This window comes from Cervus canadensis, chromosome 6 (assembly GCF_019320065.1).
Source record: "Cervus canadensis isolate Bull #8, Minnesota chromosome 6, ASM1932006v1, whole genome shotgun sequence".
Taxonomy (NCBI): domain Eukaryota; kingdom Metazoa; phylum Chordata; class Mammalia; order Artiodactyla; family Cervidae; genus Cervus; species Cervus canadensis.
In genome coordinates this window covers 3116567-3141009 of record NC_057391.1, presented here as the reverse complement: position 1 = coordinate 3141009, position 24443 = coordinate 3116567, and the positions used below count along the sequence as shown (strand labels likewise).

At 41.5% G+C, this 24443-nt stretch overlaps 1 protein-coding gene across 1 annotated transcript; it reads right to left on the bottom strand.

Moving 5' to 3' along the window:
- Window positions 1-19619: 19619 nt before the first annotated feature.
- On the bottom strand, window positions 19620-21931 carry LOC122442952 (FACT complex subunit SSRP1-like). The gene is given in 2 exon segments (XM_043470635.1): window positions 19620-21294; window positions 21296-21931. Coding segments are annotated over 2 exon segments (2124 nt in total). The 5' UTR covers window positions 21760-21931; the 3' UTR covers window positions 19620-19634.
- Window positions 21932-24443: the final 2512 nt, after the last annotated feature.

Below are 24443 nucleotides of genomic sequence, written 5' to 3'. Positions count from 1 at the left end.
TCTTATTTTTTAAATAGCAGTGAGATTCAGGCCAAACTTGTTTTTAGTCATATATGATGTTCGCTATTAAGATATTGCTTGAACCCTTTTTGAGTATTTTCTACCTCAAAGATGAGAGGATTTTAAGAAGACTTTTGATTTCTTTGAGAGCTGGACAGTTGTGTATATGATGCCAGATGTTCCAAGGAGGAGGTTACAGAGAGACAGGAGCAGGGGACATCTAGAAAGTTCCCAGTCACTCTTCAAGCAGGTAGTCTAGAAGTCATGGAGGAGAAAGTCATCTACATTTTCTTTGAGGAACAGAGCAGTGTTGTATTTTAATTGTAAATTTCAGTGCTACATACAGTTGTGGACAAAAGTTTTTCCTTTTGGCTAAATAGCTCCTTGTAATTTTCAACTTTTACTTCAAGAAAAACGGTGGGCATAATCTCCTGTATTGGCCTTTTGTAACGACAATATTGTTGACAATGTTTCGCTTGGATTCTGATGTAATCCTCACATCGTATATTTCAAATGTGATGTGTTTTGTATGGAAAGATAGCAGTTTCTTTCTTCATTAAATTCTATGTTTGTCTCCAGTGATAGTCATTTTTGTTCATATCCACTCCTTTTATCAATATACCATGCGTATTTAAAATTTTTTTTCAAGATTCTAAGTGGTACATATTCCTGTGAATTGATAATTTGTTTCTCTTAAATCCAGTCTTTAAAATATTTTAAATATATTTGTAAATAAGTATCTAAACTTGGATTGACTGGAGAAGTGGTGAATAAGATTGTACATAGAGACCAATTTATAAAGTTTAAAATTATTTTCATTAAATTTAAAAAAAAATCAGGAAATGAACTATCTCTTAGTGTTCTAAATAATTTAATTTGTTACTGAAGAACTTCTTTCTTCTTGGATAAATTTTGAAAACTTATAACCATCAGCCAACGCAGTATCTTGTTTTGATATTCTGCTCTTAAACACATTTTGTTATTGAATGAGATATTTTTGAAAGCTGGCGTCTCTTGTTTTCTTTTGACTGACTTTTAAGTTGCTTAATTGCAATATGTGTTTTGTCTCACAGTGATTCTCAATAGTATGGTCCCTGAAAAAAAGAGACAATTTTTCTTTGCAAAGAGCCAAATTTTGAAAAATTCATCTGGAAATTTTCAAATATACATGAAGTAGAAAAGAACAATGAATATCTTTTTGCCTATCACTCAGTTTCATCATTTATCAAGATTTTGCCCCATTTGCCCTTTGTTTTCCTTTGCTGAAGTATTTAAAAACAAATGTCACACATTGTGTTGTTTACTTCTACATATATAAGTATCCTTCCCTGAAAAGTATAGACCACAATCTTACCATAGTTATCATAACTCCTTGATAACTTTTGATAACTACTCTACTATCGAAAGTCTCCAGTTCTCATTGAAGGTCATTTTGCAGTTGGTTTGCTTAAGTCAGGACCCGAACAAGGTACATGTATTAATTTAGTTGATCTTTGTTTCTTAAATTTCTTTCAATCTGGTGTAGTCTTATTCCTCCTGCCTTTTTATTTTCTGCAGGTGATGTGTTGCAGAAACTGAGTTCATTCCTTAGAATGTTTTCTTTCTTGGATTTGTCTGTTGGTTTCCTTGTGATGCTATTTAACTTGCTTTTCTACTCCTCTCTTGCCAGTAAATGAGAGGTGTCTACAGGCTTGATTTTATTCTGGTTCACTTGTTTCAGCAAAAATACTTCATAGGCAGGGCTATGTGCTTTGCGTTGTGTCCCACCATGAGAGACACAGTATCTGATTTTCTCACTTCTGAGGATGCTAAGATTGATCACTGGTTCAGGTGGTCACTTGGTCCCTCCATTGTAATGCTCCCCATCCTTCTATCTAATGTCTCTGTCCACTGGTGACTGTTGCAAGGGGTTGCACAAGGGTGATTTTCTAGTTCTATTTTTCCTTTCATATCAATTATCTTAAATTCTTCAGTAAAGAATAACCTTTCTCTTGGTTACTCTAACATATAATTTCTTCTAGGAAAGGTAGAGTAAGTGTTCAATTTTTTAATTGAAAATATTTGCTCCTTTAGCCCCAGGCCCATTTGCTGCTAACTATTTCCCTGTGGAGCCCACAACTGGCCATTAGGCAAAGTGATCAACCTCCCTTTGTCTGCTAGACCCAGCCAGTGAACACTTGATTAGCACATAGCGTGGATTCCTGAGTTTAGTAGATTAAATCCTTAAACCTTTCATAAAAGGTTTCAGAAATTATGCTTAGAATTATGTTCCAAGTCAGATCGCAAAACTGAAGGAGATTGCTTAGCCAGTAATGGAAGGTTTGTTTTCAGGGCTTCCGGTGAACATGCTCTGTGAAGGGTTAAAAGTCTGTGTCAACGTCCCTTCATAGTATTTACACATCTTGAAACCACAGATGTGCTTATCATTTGACTGATATTCTTTCTTACTAGACTGTAATGTCAGAGAACTGACTGGGTGGGTTTGGCCACCCAGTATAGGAAGATAGAACTTATCTGGTTTTAAGAAGTAGAAGTTCAACTCAAACTACAATTGGCCTTTGAACAAAATGAGGGTTAGGCAGTGCTGACTCTCCATGTAGTCAAAAATCTTGAAAAAGTCTGCTTGTTAGTGGGCTGGTGCGGTCCAACTTGCATTGGTAAAGGGTTGACTTAATGTGTAGCACAATGATAAATTGTTTGAAAGGTTATGGGGGTCGCTCACAAGGCTGAAGGCCAAGTTATAGAATGTTCAGCTGCTCTAGGAATTTCAAGCACTTCAGTTGTCCTTGAGTGTCTTCAACACTCTCTTTTCTTTTTACTTGTGGTTGACAGCTTTGTTCTCTCAAATATTCCATGTGGTGGTGGCCACAGTTAGGAATCACACCAGAAGTTGTGTCTCTGACATCAGGCTCTGATTGGTCCCTCTGAGATGTGCTCATCTCCGATCAGTTACTGTTCCCAGGGGAAGTGGGTGCTCTGGTTGTCCTACTTGGGGTCAAGTGTCCTGCTCTGTATTCATGAGTGGGGAGAGCAGTGATAGCTTCTGTCATTCAAATGATCAAGTAGAAGTGAAGCAGTTCCCCACAGAAACAGGGGGCTGCTGTTATCCATAAAATGAAAGATGTGTGCTTTGTAGGCAAAATGGATGTCTATGATACATTTGTATCTTCAGCACCCAAAAAAGTATATAGCATATAGCAAAATGTTGCAGAAGAACGAATGGAATCAAGGAAGGCTAATAGCTTTCTTACAATGCATGATTAGGTTTGTAGATTCCATTAGACACATCATACTCCATAAAATCATAAAGATTTTATTTGCTCTTTGGGTTATCTGATCCTCAAAACATTTTACTTAAAATTGCTGCATTTTAATTTTTTTTTAAAAAACACTTTGCTCTAGCCTTCATGAATTATCTAAAGTAATGGTGAATTCTCAAAGTTAAATCTTTATAATGACATAAATAATTTCTTTAGTACTAAAAATAGTGAGTCATCAGGACCTACAAATTTCAGCATATGTTCAAGTGCTGGATCCTTCATGTTGGTTCTGGTACCCACCACTGTTCTGTGCTTCAACATGAGAGTGAGCCAAACAAACTTTTATTTTCAAATTTATTCACCAAGTGATACTTTTTTATTCCAGCAAATATATATTTATCTTTTTTTCCTGGGAAAATGAAAGGCCACATAGTTCTTAATAATCATTTTTCTGATCTTGTATTATATATATGAGTTAGTGTAGACTGAGAATTACAACTCCCTGATACCTACTGCTTCAGACTTGACCTAAGTTTATCTATTAATAGGAAGGAATTACAACTCTAAATTCATTCTTCATGTGTGGGTTCATTCAAATCATTTAAAATCATAGGACTCCCTAGGAAGAAAGCAACAATTATCAGTGGCAGAAAAGTATAACATTCTTCTTTTGTTTCCTAAATTAATGACATCTTTAAGCAACTGAATGCAATCTTTTTTTCCTATTAGTAAATGTGTCATAAAATATTTCGCACAAAAGTTTCAGCCTTTTTGCCTTGAGTAATTATTCAATTTTAAATTGGACTCCTTACAATCACCATAAATATATGAATTTGGAATTATCTTAAAAATGAAATAAATATTTAGATGTCTTTAACATTTCATTCCCATAACTCTTTTTGATGTGTACTGTCAAAGGGACGTTCACATTTAAAGGTAACAAAGTGTTGAATTTATTGTCCCCTCTCTCCCATTATGGTAAATGTTCATCAAGTTGATAATGAAATCTGCAGTAATATCACGTTGTTTTGATGGCTTTAGATGCAGGAGAATTTGGAAGCCAATATGCAGTTCATTTAACTTGTGCCCAAGCCATCTGCTTATCTGCATCACTCAGCCAGCCAGCTTGCTTCTTTTCTCCTAGCGTCTACAGAGCTGATTAACCTGGATGAAGATTCCTGGCAGCCTCAATTCACTTCCTGAATCTTCTACACCATCCAGAATTCCCTGGTGGAGGCTGGCAGGATATTTGGAAAGGCAAAGAGGCTCTTTTGGCCTGAGATGTAGTGTAGATATAAATGTCAGCTGCTGAACCATTGCCGGGGAGAATGACTTCAGGGTTCAAGGCTTGTTAGAAGTAAGTTTCAAGTTACCAGCCAACTTTAATAAAGAATCACCAAGAAGGGGAATATTTTGGTCATGATAGTCTCATTTCTTTGTTTTATAGCAGTAGGAATGGTATAGTTCAACTAAATTTAATGTGCCAACAAATTATTTATCAAAGTCACTTGGAGGATAAGACAGGTGACTCTTTCTTTTCCTTCCTTCCTGACCTATATTACACTACAAGTCTTATTCTATTGGATGGTGGGGGCTGTACTCTTTAATATGCCCAGGGATATCATTGTATTAAGATCCATTATAGGGGGTTAGCCAGGGCAGCAGTGTTATTTGAGCTAGTGACAGCATATCTCCTCTGAGGGAACCACAGAGTATTTGGCCATCCATTTGTACCATGAATATGACTCAAGGACCTGTCCTGCCTTTCTCCCTCATGAATGTGGTTTTAGTCACCTTGTCCATTTGACCTTTGACTGTGTAACTGCCAGAAACTGTCCAGTTTGAAGAGTATGAAAGAGTATGAAAACCAATGTTAGAATACAGGACTGTAAATCAGAGATGAAAAATCCCTATGCCAACAGCCCGTACGCGGCAAAAACTTTTCTTGCCATTTTGCCATGCTGATGCTGAGCATCCAAACCACACTGCACACCCACCCATCACTGGGTCATCAATCAGAATAATTCATGGCAGTCATAGGTTGCCTTGAGTACAGCTCAACAGCATTTTCTTTTTATTATTTGGCATAAGGTTTCTTTAATGGCAATTGTGGAGAAAATACTTTTCTGATGGAAGTTCCCAATATAAATAAGAAGGAAGATTTTTTTTTAAATGCAGATCTAAGAGTACTATATGTAAAGACAGAGGGATGGTTTTATGATAAATGCCCAAACACTTACTGAGGGTGAAGGCATTCCATCAGACGTGACAGGCCCCTTCCTCAGACTAAATTGTATGGAGTTCGCTGACATTCCTTGCACCTCTGCCCTGGACTGACCTTCTCAAAACTGGGAAGTCAGTCATGCCTGTCATCGTGCCTCCCAGCTTTCTTGTTTGGCCCTATGTCTGTCTCGCTGGTCTCTCTCATGGACACCCAGAGCCCCGCCCCCCCCTCCCCCCCCCGCTGCAGGGCCCCTCAGAGTCTTCCTCCCTTGGCTGCCCTTTTTACTGCAGCGCAGCCCTCAATCAACCCTCCTCATCCTCTGCTTTGTCCCAAAAGCACCACTGAAACTGTGCAACTGACTAGCAAGAACCGGTGGAGTGTTAGGGATAAACGTCTACTGATCTTTGTCTTTTACCGAGGACTGCAGGAGGCCACTGGTGTTGACGCTATGAAGGACACATGAATGGTGGCATATCCTACTTCTCACCCCTCCTTAGTCCAAGATAATTAGTCTGAAAATTTGATGTTGATGCTTGTTAACTGTATTCCTTTGCTTCTAAGGGTGTGGTCCACTGACTCGAGGCACTGACCTCACCTGGGAACTTGTTAGAACTGAACAACCTCAAGCCCTAACCCAGACGTACTGAATCAGAATCTGCTTTTTAACCAGGAGCCCCAGGTAGTGATTTCTCACATTAACATTCAAGAGAAATTGATCTATTCCATACCAAGTTTCAGTGAAAATAAGTGCTATGTTGTGTCAGGTTTCTGGTGAAAATAGAAAATAAGGATCCCGACATGGGTAAACATGCGAAAAACTTCATTACTGAAACGTGAGTTACTGGGACCCACCCTCAGTTTCTGATTTAGGCCTAGAGGCTCCCTGAGACTTTGCATTAATAAAAAGTCCCCAGGGTTTCCCTGGTGGCTCAGTGGTAATGAATCTGCCTGCCAGTGCAGAAGTCACAGGTTTGAACCCTGATTCAGGAAGATCCCATATGCCTCAGAGCAAATAAGCCTGTGCACCACAGCTATTGAGCTTGTGCTGTAGAGCCCGTGATCCACAACAAGAGAAGGCACTGCAGTGCGATGCCCCTACACTGCAACGAAGAGTAGCCTGCATTTGCTGCAACTAGAAAAAAGCCCGTGCAGCAATGAAGACCCAGCACAGCCAAAAATAAATAAATAAAAATATTTTAAAAAATGTTCCCAGCTGATGCTGATCCTGCTGGTCCAGAGAGAACACTTTAAGAACCAGTGATGCATAGTGATAGCAATAGAAACAATCTGTGTTGATTGGAGCCCTGGACAGGAGCTTCATGGCAGGATCTCTGTTACATCCTTATACATACAACAAGAACACTGTTACTTAGAAGCCTTAGCTCAGAGTTCTAGGGCTGTCTTTACCATTGCCTGTCTGGGTGACCTTGTACAGGTCACACTGCCTCTCTTGACTTCAACTTCTGTATCTGACAAAATAAAGAGTGACTTAGATGCTCTATATCATATCCACAATTTCTATCCACAAAATACTATGCTATGTCATTTTTTGTGTGTGTGACTCCTTGAGACCTAACTCAGTGAAGTAATTCTAAGTGGAGGATCTCAGACCCAGGAGATGCAAAGGGGCATGAGCCATGATTAGAGTTAGTTGCGGATTATTTGAGACAATCAGTCATTTCTCTCAAAACTGGCCAACATTGTGCCTGCAGGCACTCATCTTTCCCAACAACTTATTACCCCCTGAACTACTTTCTTTTCTGGGGGATTGCAAAAAATTCAAAGTCCAAATTTTCAGCAGTGTGAACTATCTTAGAACTAAAGGATAGAGCAGTCTTAATATATTTGAAACCCAACTCGATAGTTTTAATCTTTTGGATTTCTACCAAATGGGAAAACTGTATTCTCAGTGAACACACAGTTCTAATTAACAAATGACTGCACTGTTTTCATGGATTGGGTGTTAATATCTAGGAATAAGTACACTGAGGAATTTGGTCTTTCTAGAGAAGGGAATGGCAACCCACTCCAGTACTCTTGCCTGGAAAATCCCGTGGACAGAGGAGCCTGGTGGGCTGCAGTCCATGGGGTCACCAAGAGTCAGACACAACTGATCGACTTCACTTTCACTTTTCACTTTCACGTGTTGGAGAAGGAAATGCAACCCACTCCAGTGTTCCTGCCTGGAGGATCCCAGGGAAGGGGGAGCCTGGTGGGCTGCTGTCTATGGGGTCGCACAGAGTCGGACACGACTGAAGCGCCTTAGCAGCAGCAGCAGCATTGGTAATTGGGCAGTATTAAAAGCTGAATCTATGTTCTAGTGAAATTTTACTTCTGTTGTGTAAGTAAATGGGTCAAGTATCAGGCATGATGATAGTAGTATCTGATCATTGGTGTCAAAGCTCATACATGTTTAAGTACTATCCCCATGTTAACCTGAAATGTTACCAGTTCTCTTGTTAAGGAGATAGCCCTTGAGAGAAAGGAGACCTTAAGGGTCAGTTTATACCTCCAGAGTTAGAATTGGGGGTAGAGGTAGACAGTGTTATATCAGAATGTACTGAGGAGCAAGCAGAGAGTTATGGATTTGTCATGGTGAGAATCTAGTTACCATAGATGATGCCTCAGCATAAGGAACAACAATGAGAAACAGAAAGGAACAAACAGTGGAGTCAGTGGTTGTTGAATAGCTTGTAGGAGCACATTGTCACTTGGGTTTCTGATAATTGCTTCTCATATATGTGCCTTGAATTCTCTTTCTTTTCTCCTTCTTGGTGCAGTTTCATTAGTGAAAGAATTTCTCTGGAGAGGGCTTTAAAAAACTAACTAAAAATATCCTAGAAGATGAGAAAACACTTCAAGTTTCTGAGGTTTGTTTTATATTTTAAAACTTAAATTAAAAAGCATGGAAACCCTGATCGAGCACAAGATACAACATGAGGGCTGGCAGTTGTCACCTTCTGAAGTGTGTAAGAAAGTCAGAGCGGGTAATCAAATAGAGTCAGTAACTGAGATGATCCCACATAGCTCCTGGGACTTCTGCTTTCCTTCTTGGCCCTCTAGCCAAAACCCTGTTGCTTTGCTTTCCCACTAATAATAACAATCCTCTCTCCTACTTTTTTTGTTACTAATATTTCTTTTTTAAAAATAAAAAAATATTTAATTGCTTATTTGTGCCAGGTCTTAGTTGTGGCATGCAGGATCTTTAGTTTTCATTATGGCATGAAGGATCTTTCTTGTTGCACATGCAAACTCCTAGTTGCAGCATGTGGGATCTAGTTCCCTGACCAGGGATCCAACCCAGGCCCCCTGCATTGTGAGCATGGAGTCTTAGCCACTGGACCACCAGGGAAGTCTCCAATATTTCTTAATTCATAAGAAATTTTCTCATTTCATGTGTGTATGCTCCATCATGTATGACTCTTTTGAGACCCCATGGACTGTAGCCTGCCAGCCTTCTCTATCCATGGGATTTCCCAGGCAAGAATACTGGAGTGGGTTGCCATTTCCTCCTCCAAGGGATCTTCCTGACCCAGGGATCAAACCCACATCTCCTGAATTGACAAGTGGACCCAATGATCCACCAGGGAAGCCCTCCATTTGTCTTTTGATAATCCCCTATCTTTTCTTACTGTTTGCTCCATATTCATCTTGTATTTTCCCTGCCCTGTACCCAAAATCAGTCTTTTCTTTAAAGATCCCTAATTCCTTTTATTAGCAAACCAGGATCTGAACAACAGTCTTTTGATGATTTTCAGTCTTAGTTTATACCATTGTTGTTCTAAATATCCCTTGACCTAACCCTTCACACATATCTATGATTATTCTTTGTGATAAATACCTAGAAGTAGAATTGTTGTCTTAAAGGAAATGTTAAGCATTTTAGGCTTTCAAAATGTCAAATTATATTCTAGAAAGATTGTATCCATTTATATAGCCATGAAGTGTATAGAAATTTCTAGCTTTGGGTTTTGAACACCCAACTTCCTTCATTTCCCTGCCAAATGAGCTCATCATCATCGCCAGCACACTCATTCACACACACCTCTTGCCTCTATCACTGTAGGGACCTTGTAACTAGTCTTCTCCTCTCGTCCCACAATCTCCATCCTTTAGAGAAGAGTCAGAACAATGTTTTAAAAATACAAAAAATATATATATAGAGAAAGGCTATGTTGTGTTTCTGCTATAAAACCTCTTAAGAATGTACAGAGAGTCAATCAACGTGAAACACTGCATTAACAAATTGAAAGATAAAAACCATATGATTATCTCAATAAATGCAGAGAAAGCCTTTGACAAAATTCAACATCAATTTATGATAAAACCCTCCCTGAAAGCAGGCATAGAGGAACATACCTCAATATAATAAAAGCCATATATGATAAACACACAGCAAACATAATCCTCAATGGTGAAAAATTGAAAGCATTTCCCCTAAAGTCAGGAACAAGACAAGGATGCCCACTCTCACCACTACTGTTCAACATAGTTTGGGAAGTTTTAGCCACAGCAATCAGAGAAGAAAAAAAGGTAAAAGGAATCTAGATTGGAAAAGAAGTAAAACTCTCACTGTTTGCAGATGACATGATTCTCTACATAGAAAACCCTGAAGACTCCACCAGAAAATTACTAGAGCTAGTCAATGAATATATTAAAGTTGCTGGTTATAAAATTAACACACAGAAATCCCTTGCATTCCTATACACTAGCAATGAGAAAACAGAAAGAGAAATTAAGGAAACAATTCAATTCACCGTTGCAATGAAAAGAATAAAACATTTAGGAATAAAACTACCTTAAGAAACAAAAGACACCCCCCCCCACACATATATATATGTGTATGTATATGTATATATATATAAAACTATAAAGCACTGATGAAAGAAATCAAAGATGACACAAATGGAGAAATATACCATGTTCATGGATCAGAAGAATCAATACAGTGAAAATGAGTATACCATCCACAGCAATCTATAGATTCAATGCAATTCCTATCAAGCTACCAATGGTATTTTTCAGAGAACTAGAACAAATAATTTCACAATTTGTATGGAAATACATAAAACCTCAAATAGCCGAGGCAATCTTGAGAAAGGATGGAACTGGAGGAATCAACCTGCCTGACTTCAGGCTCTACTACAAAGCCACAGTCATCAAGACAGTATGGTACTGGCACAAAGACAGAAACATAGATCAATGGAACAAAATAGAATCCCAGAGATAAATCCACGCACCTATGGACATCTTATCTTTGACAAAGGAGACAAGAATATACAATGGAAAAAAGACAATCTCTTTAACAAGTGGTGCTGGGAAAACTGGTCAACCACTTGTAAAAGAATAAAACTAGAACACTTTCTAACACCATACACAAAAATAAACTCAAAATGGATTAAAGATCTAAATGTAAGACCAGAAACTGTAAAACTCCTAGAGGAAAACATAGGCAAAACACTCTCTGATGTAAATCATGACCCACCTCCCAGAGTAATGGAAATAAAAGCAAAAATAAACAATGGGACCTAATTAAACTTAAAAGCTTTTACACAATGAATGAAACTATAAGCAAAGTGAAAAGACAGCCTTCAGAATGGGAGAAAATAATGGCAAATGAAGCAACTGACAAAGCATTAATCTCAAAATGATACAAGCAACTCCTGCAGCTCAATTCCAGAAAGATAAAAGACTCAATCAAACAGTGGGCCAAAGAACTAAACAAAGAAGACATACAGATGGCTAATAAACACATGAAAAGGTGCTCAACATCACTCATTATCAGAGAAATGCAAATCAAAACCACAATGAGGTACCATCTCACACCAGTCAGAATGACTGCTATCAAAAAGTCTAAAAACAATAAATGCTAGAGAAGGTGTGGAGAAAAGGGGACCCTCTTACACTGTTGGTGGGAATGCAAGCTAGTACAGCCACTATGGAGAACAGTGTGGAGATTCCTTAAAAAACTGGAAATAGACCTGCCATATGACCCAGCAATCCCACTGCTGGGCATACACACCAAGGAAACCAGAATTGAAAGAGATACGTGTATCCCAATGTTTGTCACAGCACTGTTTACAATAGCAAGGACATGGAAGCAACTTTGATGTCCACCGGCAGATGAATGAATAAGAAAGTTGTGGTACATATACATAATGGAATATTGCTCAGCTTTTAAAAATAATGTGTTGAATCAGTCCTAATGAGGTGGATGAAACTGGAGCCTTTTGTACAGAGTGAAGTAAATCAGAAAGAAAAACACCAATGCAGTATATTAACGCATATATATGGAATTTAGAAAGATGGTAATGATGACCCTATATGAGAGACAGCAAAAGAGACACAAATGTAAAGAACAGACTTTTAGACTCTGGGAGAAGGCGAGGGTGGGATGATTTGAGAGAATAGCATTGAAACATGTATATTATCATATGTGAAATAGATCACGAGTCCAGGTTCGATGCATGAGACGGGTGCTCAGGGCTGGTGCACTGGGATGACACTGAGGGATGGCATGGGGAGGGAGGTAGGAGGGGGTTCAGGATGGGGGACACATGTACACCCATGGCTGATTCATGTCAATGTATGGCAAAAATGACTACAATAATGTAAAGTAATTAGCCTCCAATTAAAAAAAAAAAGAATCACATAAAAAGAGTGTACAGGAAAAAAAAAAAAGACTGTACAGAGAGTAAAGCATAATATCTTTGATGTGGACATCAGTTCAGTTCAGTTCAGTCACTCAGTCGTGTCCAACTCTTTGTGACCCCATGAATCACAGCACCGCAGGCCTCCCTGTCCATCACCAACTCCCACAGTTTACTCAAACTCATGCCCATTGAGTCGGTGATACCATCCAGCCATCTCATCCCCTGTCGTCCCCTTCTCCTCCTGCCCCCAATCCCTCCCAGCATCAGGGTCTTTTCCAATGAGTCAACTCTTTGCATGAGGTGGCCAAAGTATTGGAGTTTCAGCTTCAGCATCAGTCCTTCCATTGAACACCCAGGACTGATCTCCTTTTCCTTTAGGATGGACTGATTGGATCTCCTTGCAGTCCAAGTGACTCTTAAGAGTCTTCTCCAACACCACAGTTCAAAAGCATCAATTCTTCAGTGCTCAGCTTTCTTCACAGTCCAACTCTCACATCCATACATGACCACTGGAAAAACCATAGCCTTGACCAAATGGACCTTTGTTGGCAAAGTAACATCTGCTTTTTAATATGCTATCTAGGTTGGTCATAACTTTCCCTCCAAGGAGTAAGCATCTTTTAATTTCATGGCTGCAATCACCATCTGCAGTGATTTTGGAGCCCCCCAAAATAAATTCTGACACTGTTTCCACAGTCTCCCCATCTATTTCCCATGAGGTGATGGGACGGATGCCATGATCTTAGTTTTCTGAATGTTGAGCTTTAAGCCAACTTTTTCACTCTCCTCTTTCACTTTCATCAAGAGGCTCTTTAGTTCCTCTTCACTTTCTGCCATAAGTGTGGTGTCATCTGCATATCTGAGGTTATTGATATTTCTCCAGGCAATCTTAATTCTAGCTTGAGCTTCTTCCAGCCCAGCGTTTCTCATGATGTACTCTGCATGGAAGTTAAATAAGCAGGGTGACAATATACAGCCTTGAAGCACTCCTTTTCCTTTTGGAACCAGTCTGTTGTTCCATGTCCAGTTCTAGCTGTTGCTTCCTGACCTGCATACAGGTTTCTCAAGAGGCAGGTCAGGTGGTCTGGTATTCCATCTCCTTCAGAATTTTCCAGAGTTTATTGTGATCCACACAGTCAAAGGCTTTAGTGTAGTCAGTAAGCAGAAATAGATGTTTTTCTGGAACTGTCTTGCTTTTTTGATGATCCATCAGATATTGGCAATTTGATCTCTGGTTCCTCTGCCTTTTCTAGAACCAGCTTGAACATCTGGAAGTTCTTGGTTCATGTATTGCTGAAGCCTCGCTTGGAGAATTTTGAGCATTACTTTACTAGCGTGTGAGATGAGTGCAATTGTACGGTAGTTTGAGCATTCTTTGGGATTGACTTTCTTTGGGATTGGAATGAAAACTGACCTTTCCCAGTCCTGTGGCCGCTGCTGAGTTTTCCTAATTTGTTGGCATATTGAGTGCAGCACTTTCACAGCATCATCTTTCAGAATTTGAAAGAGCTCAACTGGAATTCCATCAGCTCCACTAGCTTTGTTCGTAGTGATGCTTTCTAAGGCCCACTTGACTTCATATTCCAGGATGTCTGGCTCTAGGTGAGTGATCACATCATCATGCTTATCTGGGTCATGAAGATCTTTTTTTGTACAGTTCTTCTGGGTACTCTTGCCATCTCTTCTTAATATCTTCTGCTTCTGTTAGGTCCATACCATTTCTGTTCTTTATTGAGCCCATTTTTGCATGAAATGTTCCCTTGGTATCTCTAATTTTCTTGAAGTGATCTCTAGTCTTTCCCATTCTGTTGTTTTCCTCTATTTCTTTGCATTGATCACTGAGGAAGGCTTTCTTATCTCCCCTGGCTATTCTTTGGAACTCTGCATTCAAATGGGAATATCTTTCCTTTTCTCCTTTGCTTTTTGCTTCTCTTCTTTTCACAGCTATTTGTAAGGCCTCCTCAGACAACCGTTTTGCCTTTTTGCATTACTGTCCCATGGGGATGGTCTTGATCCCTGTCTCCTGTACAGTGTCACGAACCTCTGTCCATAGTTCGTCAGGCTGTCTGTCTATCAGATCTAGTCCCTTAAATCTATCTCACTTCCACTGTATAATCATAAGGGATTTGATTTAGGTCATACCTGAATGGTCTAGTGGTTATCACTACTCTCTTCAGTTTAAGTCTGAATTTGGCAATAAGGAGTTCATGATCTGAGCCATAGTCAGCTCCAGGTCTTGTTTTTGCTGACTGTATAGAGCTTCTCCATCTTTGGCTGCAAAGAATATAATCAATCAGATTTCAGTGACATCTGGTGATGTCCATGTCCATGTTGTTGGAAGAGGGTTTTTGCTATGACCAGTGCGTTCTCTTGGCAAAACTTTATTAGCCTTTGCCCTGCTTTAGTCTGTATTCCAAGGTCAAATTTGCCTGTTACTCCAGGTGTTTCTTGACTTCCTACTTTTGCATTCCAGTCCCCTATAATGAAAAGGACATCTTTTTTGGGTGTTAATTCTAAAAGGTCTTGTACGTCTTCATAGAACCGTTCAGCTTCAGCTTCTTTAGCATTACTGGTTGGGCATAGGCTTGGATTACGGTGATATTGAATGGTTTGCCTTGGAAAGGAACAGAGATCACTCTGTCGTTTTTGAGATTGCACCCAATTACTGCATTTCGGACTCTTTTGTTGACTATGATGGCTACTCCATTTCTTCTAAGGGATTCCTGCCCATAGTAGTAGATATGATAATGGCCATATGAGTTAAAATCACCCATTCCAGTCCATTTTAGTTCGCTGATTCCTAGAATCTTGACATTCACTCTTGTCATCTCCTGTTTGACCACTTCCAATTTGCCTTGATTCATGGCCTAACATTCCAGGTTCCTATGCAATATTGCTCTTTACAGCATCAAACCTTACTTTTATCACCAGTCCCATCCACAACTGGGTGTTGTTTTTACTTTGGCTCCATCCCTTCATTCTTTCTGGAGTTATTTACCCACTGATCTCCAGCAACATATTGGGCACCTACCGACCTGGGAAGTTTCTCTTTCAGTATCCTATCATTTTGCCTTCTCATACTGTTCATGGGGTTCTCAAGGCAAGAACACTGAAGTGGTTTGCCATTCCCTTCTCCAGTGGACCACATTCTGTTGGTTTGTCTGGTTCCTGTTTATCTCTCTTGTCTCCTGCTATGCCTCTTCCCCCTCGCTCAATAAGTACATTGGGAAAGCATTGGACTTCCTTATGTTTGTCCAATATGCTAACCTGTTTCCTGCTTCATGGCTTTTATGTGAATTCTCCCCATTGCCTTGGAGAAGGAAATGACAACCCACTGCCAGTATTCTTCCCTGGAAAATCCCATGGATGGAGAAGCCTGGGAGGCTACAGTCCATGGGATCACAAAAGAGTCAGACATGACTGAGCAACTTCACTTCACTTCCCTTCCCTACTCCCTGGAAACCTTCCCACCCCTCTAAAGAGTAAATTTCCAGTACTTCTTCAAGTCACAGTTTAAATCTCAAATTCTTGATCCCTAATATAATTCTATCTGAAAGTCCTTTCACAGTTTCCTATACATTATTTTAAAAACACTTCTACAATTGTCTGCTTATTTCATATCCACCTCTCTAGTGGACTTTAGATCCATGAGAGCAAGAATGATGTTCACGTTAACCAGCACCTAGCAGAGCTCGTCGCACTTAGTAGGAACTCAGCAATTATTTGTTGAATGAATATGTGACTCTTGTGTTGAATTCACTCAGTGAAACACACTCCAGGAGAATATCTGCATTAAAGGAGGTGTTGCTGACTGCTGCTGCTACGTCGCTTCAGTCGTGTCCGACTCTGTGAGACCCCATAGATGGCAGCCCGCCAGGCTCCTCTGTCCCCGGCATTCTCCAGGCAAGAATACTGGAGTGGGTAAAGGAGGTGCTATACAAGTTTAATTATTTCTATTTAGAAGCTTATTAATTGATATATTTGAGGAGTGAATGGTCTATCCATTACCCCACTTAGAATATGATTTTACTTAGGGGAAAAAAAGTTATTTTTGCATGTGAGGATTAGAGCATTTATAATAAGATGGTTGGATGGCTTCACCTATTCAATGGACATGAACTTGGGCAAACTCCAGGAGCTGGTGAGGGAGAGGGAAGGCTGGTGTGTTTGGAGTCCATGGAGTCACGAAGAATCAGACATGACTTGGTGACTGAAAAACAAAACACCTCTGGTTGATGTTGGTTTAGCCTTCAGAAAGATATCAGTTCACATTTGGCCTTCTATGAGAGGATGCATTTTCCTACAGTTTTTCTGTGGCAGACTGTTTTCTGAGGATGATCACAGCAGAATCTCCCCTCTCACATGGTCTTTATACAATATAACTCTGATACTCCTCACATTGAGAGGTGGGGTTTGTTTATTCTTATTGATTTGGGCAGGTTTGTGACTTCAGTGGTTTTGATACTAAGTGACCCTGGAGGCTGGCTCACAAGGCGATAAGCTTCCATCTGCTTCCCTGGGGACCCTTGTCTTTGGAGGTCTGGGATGGGTAGCCTTTCCCTTCTCCAGGGGATCTTCCCAACACAGGGATCAAACCCAGGTCTCCCGCAATGCAGGTGGATTCTTTACCAGCTGAGCCACCAGGGAAGCCCAAGAACACTGGAGTGGGTAGCCTATCCCTTCTCCAGGGATCTTCCCAACCCAGGAATCAAACCAGGGTCTCCTGCATTGCAGGTGGATTCTTTACTAACTGAGCTATAAGGGAAGCCACGTAGAACACAGAGCAGCGTTAATTACATCTATTATATTGTACATCACATCCCCAGTACTTATATATCTTAAAATTTGGCATTTTGATTGCTCTTATCCAACTCCCCCTATACACACCCCCTCCCCCATGCCTGCCTCTGGTAACTACAAATCTGATCTCTTTTTCTGAGTTTGTTTTTGAATATAATTTACCTACAATGCTATGTTAGCTCATATCATACAACATAGTGATTGCATATTTCTACACATTTTAAAATGGTCACCACAATCTAGTTTTATTATATCACCATACAAAAAGATACTACATATTACTGTATTCCCCACACTGTATGTTTCATACCCATGATTCATTTATTTTGCAACTGGATCTTTGTACTTCTTAACCTCCCTCACTTATTTCTTTCCTCCCCCTACCCTCTCCCCTCTGGCAAACACCTCTTTGTTCTCTGTATCTTTATCTCTGTTTGTTTTGTTACGTTTGCTGTTCATCTCTTTTTGCTTTTTAGATTCCACAAAGAAGTGAAATCATAATGTGTCTTACTCTGACTTATTTCACTTAGCATAATGCCCTCTAGGTTCTCCCATGATGTTGCAAAGGCAAGATTTAATTTTTTATGGCTGAATAACATTCCACACACAACAGCTTCTTTATCCTTTCATCTATTGATGAGCATTCATGTTGCTTCCATATCTTGGCTATTAGAAATAGTGCTTCTATGTGCATAGGGGTGCATGCTGCTGCTAAGTTGCTTCAGTTGTGTCTGACTCTGTGCAACCCCATAGATGGCAGCCCACTAGGCTGCTCTGTCCCTGGGATTCTTTGGGCAAGAATACTGGAGTGGGTTGCCATTTCCTTCTCCAATAGGGGTGCACACATCTTTTCAAATTAGTGTTTTTGCTTTCTTCAGAAGAGCCAGGAGTGGTATTGTTGGTTTATATAGTAGGTCTATTTTTAACTTTTTGAGGAATCTCTGTACACTTTCCCATAGTTGCTGCACTAGTTTACATTTTCACCAATAGTGCACAGGGTTCCCTTTTCTCTGTGTCCTCACTGACACTTGCTATTTGTTTTTGTTTGTTTTTGATAATAGCCATTCTGACAGGTATGAAATGACACCTCACTGTGACTTCAATTTACTTTTCCCTGTTGATTAGTGATGTTGAGCATTTTTTCATGTGCACATTGACTATTTTATATCTTCTTTGGAAAAATGTTGATTCAGAACCTTTGCCTGTTTTTCCATCTTTTTTTTTGATGTTGAGTTGAATGAGTTCTTTGTATATTTTAAATATTAACCTGTTATCAGATACATTGTTTGCAAATATCTTCTCCAGTTTTGTTGGTGTCCTTTTCATTTTGTTGATAGCTTCATCATACAAAATGTTTTTGATTTGATGTAGCCCCATTTGTTTATTTTTGCTTTTGTTTCCCTTGCCCAAAGAGACATATCAAAAAAAATTTAAGAAGACTAACATCAAAGAGCATAATGCTTGTTTTCTAATAGAAGTTGTATGATTTCAGATCTATATTTGTCTTTATTCCATTTTGAATTTATTTCTATGCAAGGTGTGAGAGTGTAGTTAAGTCTGATGCTTTTACATGTAGCTGTCCAGTTTTCCTAACACCATTTGTTGGAGAGGCTGTCTTTTCCACATTGTATATTGTTCCCTCCTTTGTCATAAATTGCCCATTGGGTTTAATTCTGGGCTGTCTATCCTGTTCCATTGAGTCAGTGATGGAGTCGGTGATGTCATCCAACTGACTCGATGGACATGAGTTTGAGCAGGCTCCAGGAATTGGTGATGGGGAGGGAGGCCTGGCATGCTGCAGTCCATGGGGTCACAAAGAGTCAGACATGACTGAGCGACTGAATTGAACTAATCCTGTTCCATTGAACTATGTGTCTGTTTTTGTGCATATACCATATTGTTTTGATGAACACAGATATGTGGTAGTGGAACTTGGATTCCCTTACTCCTTGGGGATTACCTCTGCAGTTGCAATTATCCTCCCATTTGTGGATTGACCACCTGAGTTAGGTATCTTGACTATACTGTGTCTCTACTCCTCTTACCCATCTCACTGTGGTTATTTTTTTCTTTTTTAGTTGCAGAAGGATATCTTGTCTGCCATATTCCACTCTTTCTCATTAATAGTTACTCTGTAAATGTATTTTGATATATCCATGGTGAGCTTAGGGTTTTCCTACTCTGCCATCTTGGCTACTTCCCACTTCTAATTTTTCTTAAAACCTTGTTATACTTTGGTTAAATGTATTTTCAAAAGTTGTATTTTATTTTATTTTTTTAAAAGTCAGTTCCCTTTATTAAATGTTCATTTTTCACAGACCAGAAATACAAAATAAAAGTAGAAATAGGCCCCAGTTAGGAGCTACAAACCTGCCCTCACAGGACCCCTGCCTGCGGCAACTTGTACAGGACAAGCAGCAGCTATACCCCAAAGGCCAGGAAGGCAGGGGGCGCGGTGGGATCTGGCCCTGCCCTGGCTCCCACCCGATGTCTCCCCGGATTATAAACAGCCATCTTCTGAAGCCGCAGGGTGAGACACCTCCCCTGCGGCCCCAGGAAGTGCAGGCTAGCAGGAAAGCTTGTTCAGATGGTGCAGAATCCAAGGACTGCATTTCATAGGAGAGAACAGATACCAAAACACGAGTGGGGAGACTCGGGCTGGGACGGGGCAAGCTCCAGGAGACACAATCTTCCTCTCTATTCATCAGATCCTGACGCCGAGTTTTCTGAGCTGGGGGGAGTACTGGCTAGTTCTTCTTCTTCAGAGTCCTCACTCCGCCTTCTCTTCTTTTTGCTCTTGTTTTTTCCGGAAGAGCTCTCATCACTGGACACAAACTCTTTGCTCTTGAAGCTCTCGCTCAGCTGCCTTGATGAAGACTTCAACGATGAGCCCCGCGAGGGTGTGGATTTCTTCTCCATCTTCACCTTGACTTTTTTCTTCTTCTTGGACTTATCCCTCTTAGAGGACTCTCCACGGCCGCCTTTGTATTCCTTCATGGCTTTTTCATATTCCCTCCTGGCATCCTCAGCCTTGCGACCCCACTCCTCCTTCTTCTCCTTGGACATTCCCTTCCAGATCTCGCCCGCCTTCTTGGAGAGGTCCGTGACGCTGATACCGGGATGGTCCGACTTGATCTTCTCCCGGCTGGCATTCAGCCACAGCATGTAGACAGACACGGGCCTCTTGGGGGCATTGGGGTCCTTGCCCTTCTTTACCTCGAGGGCCTTCTTGCGGCTCTTGCGGTCCTTGGCCATCTTCGCCTTTTTAAGCTGCTTCCGTTTCTTCTCTTGCCGGTTGCTGTCGCCATCGTTACTGGAGGAGCTGGCGGAGGCGTTGCTGTCAAACTCCTCTGCCACGTCCTCCTCCTCTTCACCCGGGTTGAATGACTCATCGGTCTCCTCGCCCGAGTCGTCGCTGCTGTCGTTGGCGTGCTCCTCGCGGATCTTGCCCTCCTCCTTCATCCGCTCCAGGTAGGCGTCGTGCTGGTCCTCGTCCGAGTCGGCGTACTCGTCGTAGCTGGGGTTCATGCCCTGTTTCAGCCCTCGGTTTTTGATGTTGAGCTTCTTGGCGTTGACAAAGTCGAAGAGCTCGCCGTACTCCTCCCTCTCAATGCTGCTGAAGGTATACTGGGTGCCCTGCTTGGTCTCAATTTCAAAGTCAAAGGAACGCGTGGTGGTGGTCCCACGGGCGAAGTTGACAAAGGAGATCTCGTCGAAGCGGATGTGCACGGGCGGCTTGTGGAGGTAGACGAAGCCCCGCTCCAGGGGCTATAGCAGCCCCGAGCTGGCCTTGTAGGAGCAGGTGATGCACTGGGCCCCCGAGTGCCCTTGGAAGCTGCCGGCCGTGATCTAGTGGTTCACCAGCGCTTTCATGACCCGGCTGACCATCTCATAGAGGGATCCCGACAGACTCTTGGTGAGCCGCCCCTCGAAGCGCTTCTCCACCTCCTCCTCGTTCATGCTGAGTGTCAGAGAGATGTCCTCGTCCTTCGAGAAGAGGAGGATGAGGACGTGGTAGCGGGTCTGGCCCTGCTTGACGGAGGGGTCCAGGCTGATCACAAAGAGCATCTGGCGCTGGTCCTTGTGGGGCAGCAGGAAGAGCCGCAGCACCGGGGTGTAAGGGGTCTTGAAGCCAAAGGTCTTGCCGTGCAGATGCAGGAAGGTGGGGTAGATGTGGATGTCGTAGCGGCCTCGGGGCGTCAGACACTGCAGCTCCCGGAAGATGCAGATGGCGTCTCCAGTGGCCTGGATCACGTCCGCCTTCGACCGCACGTTCTGGGCGAAGGCCTCCACGGGGTCCACGCCGTCCTCCTGGGTGGGTGGCACGTAGAAGCGCGCCTCCATGAGGGAGACCTCTGTCGTCGTTCTGGTGGGACTCTGGTGTCACCTCGTTCTTACCCGTGGTACACTGGGACACGTTGCTGAGAGGGATCTCGAAGATCGGCTGGTCGCCAATGTCGAAGGAAAGCAGCTGCCCACCAAACTTCACGGTTCCCCAGTTCCAACCCTTCACACACAGATCCTTCTCCATTAGCTCCAGGCGATAGTGAGTTTTGAAGAAATCAGAGAGTTTCTCAAACTCCGATTCCTGGAAGCCGTGGTACTTGTAGACGTGGCCGTTCTTCCTAAGCAGTTTAAGCCCGTGGCCCAGAGCCACCCGGCGCCAGATGCCTTCCGTCAGCTCCCCGGCCTGGATGTTGTCCACTTTGCCCATCTTACTGTTCTTAAAGATGATGCCCTGGCGGCTCAGCCTCAGCCGACCGTCATTCATGGAGCCCTTCACCTCCTGATACACGTCGTTGAACTCCAGGGTTTCTGCCATGCTGACCTAGCCCTGATGGTACCCCCCGAAACTCCTGGGTGGGTGCGCAGACGCAGGGCGCGCTGGGGATCTCCTCGGGCCGGAGCCTCGTGGCCACCGGCGCCCAGGCGGTGGGCGCGCCTGGGCGGGGGGACGGCGCGGGCGGGGGCCGGGCAGGGGCGCTGGGCAGGCTCTTCCCAAAAGTTGTATTTTAGTAAAGCTTGTAGTTATTTTTAATATTGAACCTCTTAATAGAAAAGTGATTTAGTATTTAGTATTTATTTTTATCTTAAAATGTAGTGAAAAAAGACTGGCTGTAAATTGATGTAAACCACAAACTAATCAGTGTAATGTGGAAATGAAGTACCTTATAGATAAAGTTAAAAACAACTCTTGAAAAATTTAGAAACAAGCAACTAGGAAATTACTAGTAAGAAAACAGTAATAATGAAATATGTGCTAGCAAAAATTCAGATGAGATATACAGATGTATTGCTTATAAGTGAAGAAATAGGGAAAATCCAGATACAAGGTGGGTATGGAAAACATAGTAGAATTTTACAAAATAAGAAAGGCCAAATATAAAAGGCTATGCCTACCAGTAGCTAAGGAAATGACATTTCAAGAAAGTCAATGGGTAATTGAAACAAGCAATAAGCAGGTAAGAAAGATGCCTATTTTTGACATAAGCTTTCTATAGGCCTAAATTACAGAATTACAGCCATGGATGAACCCTGGAGATATATCTTGTGAAACATACTTAACTAGAAGTATACTGGTTGGAAAAGTATAATGAATGCAAAAGTAGGAAGTTAGAGATACCTGGAGTAACAGGCAAATTTGGCCTCAGAGTACAAAATGAAGCAAGGCAAAGGCTAACAGAGTTTTGCCAAGAGAACACACTGGTCACAGCAAATACCCTCTTCCAGCAACATAAGAAAAGACTCTACACATGGACATCACCATATGGTCAATATTGAAATCAATTTGATTATATTCTTTGCAGTCAAAAATGGATAAACTCTACACAGTCAAGACTGGGAATGGACTGTGGCTCAGATCATGAACTCCTTATTGCCAAATTCAGACTTCAATTGAAGAAAGTAGGGAAAACCACTAGACCATTCAGGTATGACCAAAGTCAAATCCCTTATGATTATACAGTGGAAGTGACAAATAGATTCAAGGGATTAGGTCTGATAGGCAGAATGACTAAAGAATTATGGACAGAGGCTCGTGACATTGTACAGGAGGCAGTGATCAAGACCATCCCCAAGAAAAAGAAATGCAAAAAGGCAAAATGATTGTCTGAGGAGGACTTACAAATAGCTGAGAAAAGAAGAGAAGCAAAAAGCAAAGGAGAAAAGGAAAAAGATATTCCCATTTGAATGCAGAGTTCCAAAGAACAGCAAGGAGAGATCAGAAAGCCTTCCTCAGTGATCAGTGCAAAGAAATAGAGGAAAACAACAGAATGGGAAAGACTAGAGAGCTCTTCAAGAAAATTAGAGATACCAAGGGAACGTTTCATGCAAAGATGGGCTCAATAAAGGACAGAAATGGTATGGACCTAACAGAAGCAGAAGATATTAAGAAGAGGTGGCAAGAATACACAGAAGAACTGTACAAAAAAATCTTCATGACCCAGAAAATCACAATGGTGTGATCACTCACCTACAGCCAGACATCTTGGAACGAGAAGTCAAGTGGGCCCTAGGAAGCATCACTACAAACAAAGCTAGTGGAGGTGATGGAATTTCAGTTGAGCTATTTCAAATCCTGAAAGATGATGCTGTGAAAGTGCTGCACTCAATATGCCAGCAAATTTGGAAAACTCAGCGGTGGCCACAGGACTGGGAAAGGTCAGTTTTCATTCCAATCCCAAAGAAAGGCAATCCCAAAGAATGCTCAAACTACTGAACAATTGCATTCATTTCACATGCTAGCAAAGTAATGCTCAAAATTCTCCAAGATAGGCTTCAGCAGTACATGAACTTCCAGGTGTTCAAGCTGAATTTAGGAAAGGCAGAGGAACTAGAGATCAAATTGCCAACATCCGCTAGATCATTGCAAAAGCAAGAGAGTTCCAAAAAAACCCATCTACTTCTTCTTTATGGATACACCAAAGCCTTTGACTGTGTGGATCACAAAAGACTGTGGAAAATTCTTAAAGAGGTGAGAACACCAGACCACCTGACCTGTCTCCTGAGAAATCTGTATGTGACCGTCATACAGATTTCAGGAAGCGACAGTCAGAGTGTGACATGGGACAACAGATTGGTTCCAAATAGGAAAAGGAGCACGTCAAGGCTGTATATTGTCACCCTGCTTATTTTACTTATATGCAGAGTACATCATGGGAAACGCTGGGCTGGAGGAAGCACAAGCTGGAATCAAGATTGCCAGGAGACATATCAGTAACCTCAGATATGCAGATGAAACCACCCTTATGGCAGAAAGTGAAGAAGAACTAAAGAGCCTCTTGATGAAAGTGAAAGAGGAGAGTGAAAAGTTGGCTTAAAGCTCAGCATTCAGAAAACGAAGATTGTAGCATCTGGTCCCATCACTTCATGGCAAATAGATGGGGAAAAAATGGAAAAGTGAGGGACTTTATTTTTTTGGGCTCCAAAATCACTGAAGGTGGTGACTGCAGCCATGAAATAAAACGACGCCTGCTCCTTGGAAGAAAAACTTTGACAACCTCAGTT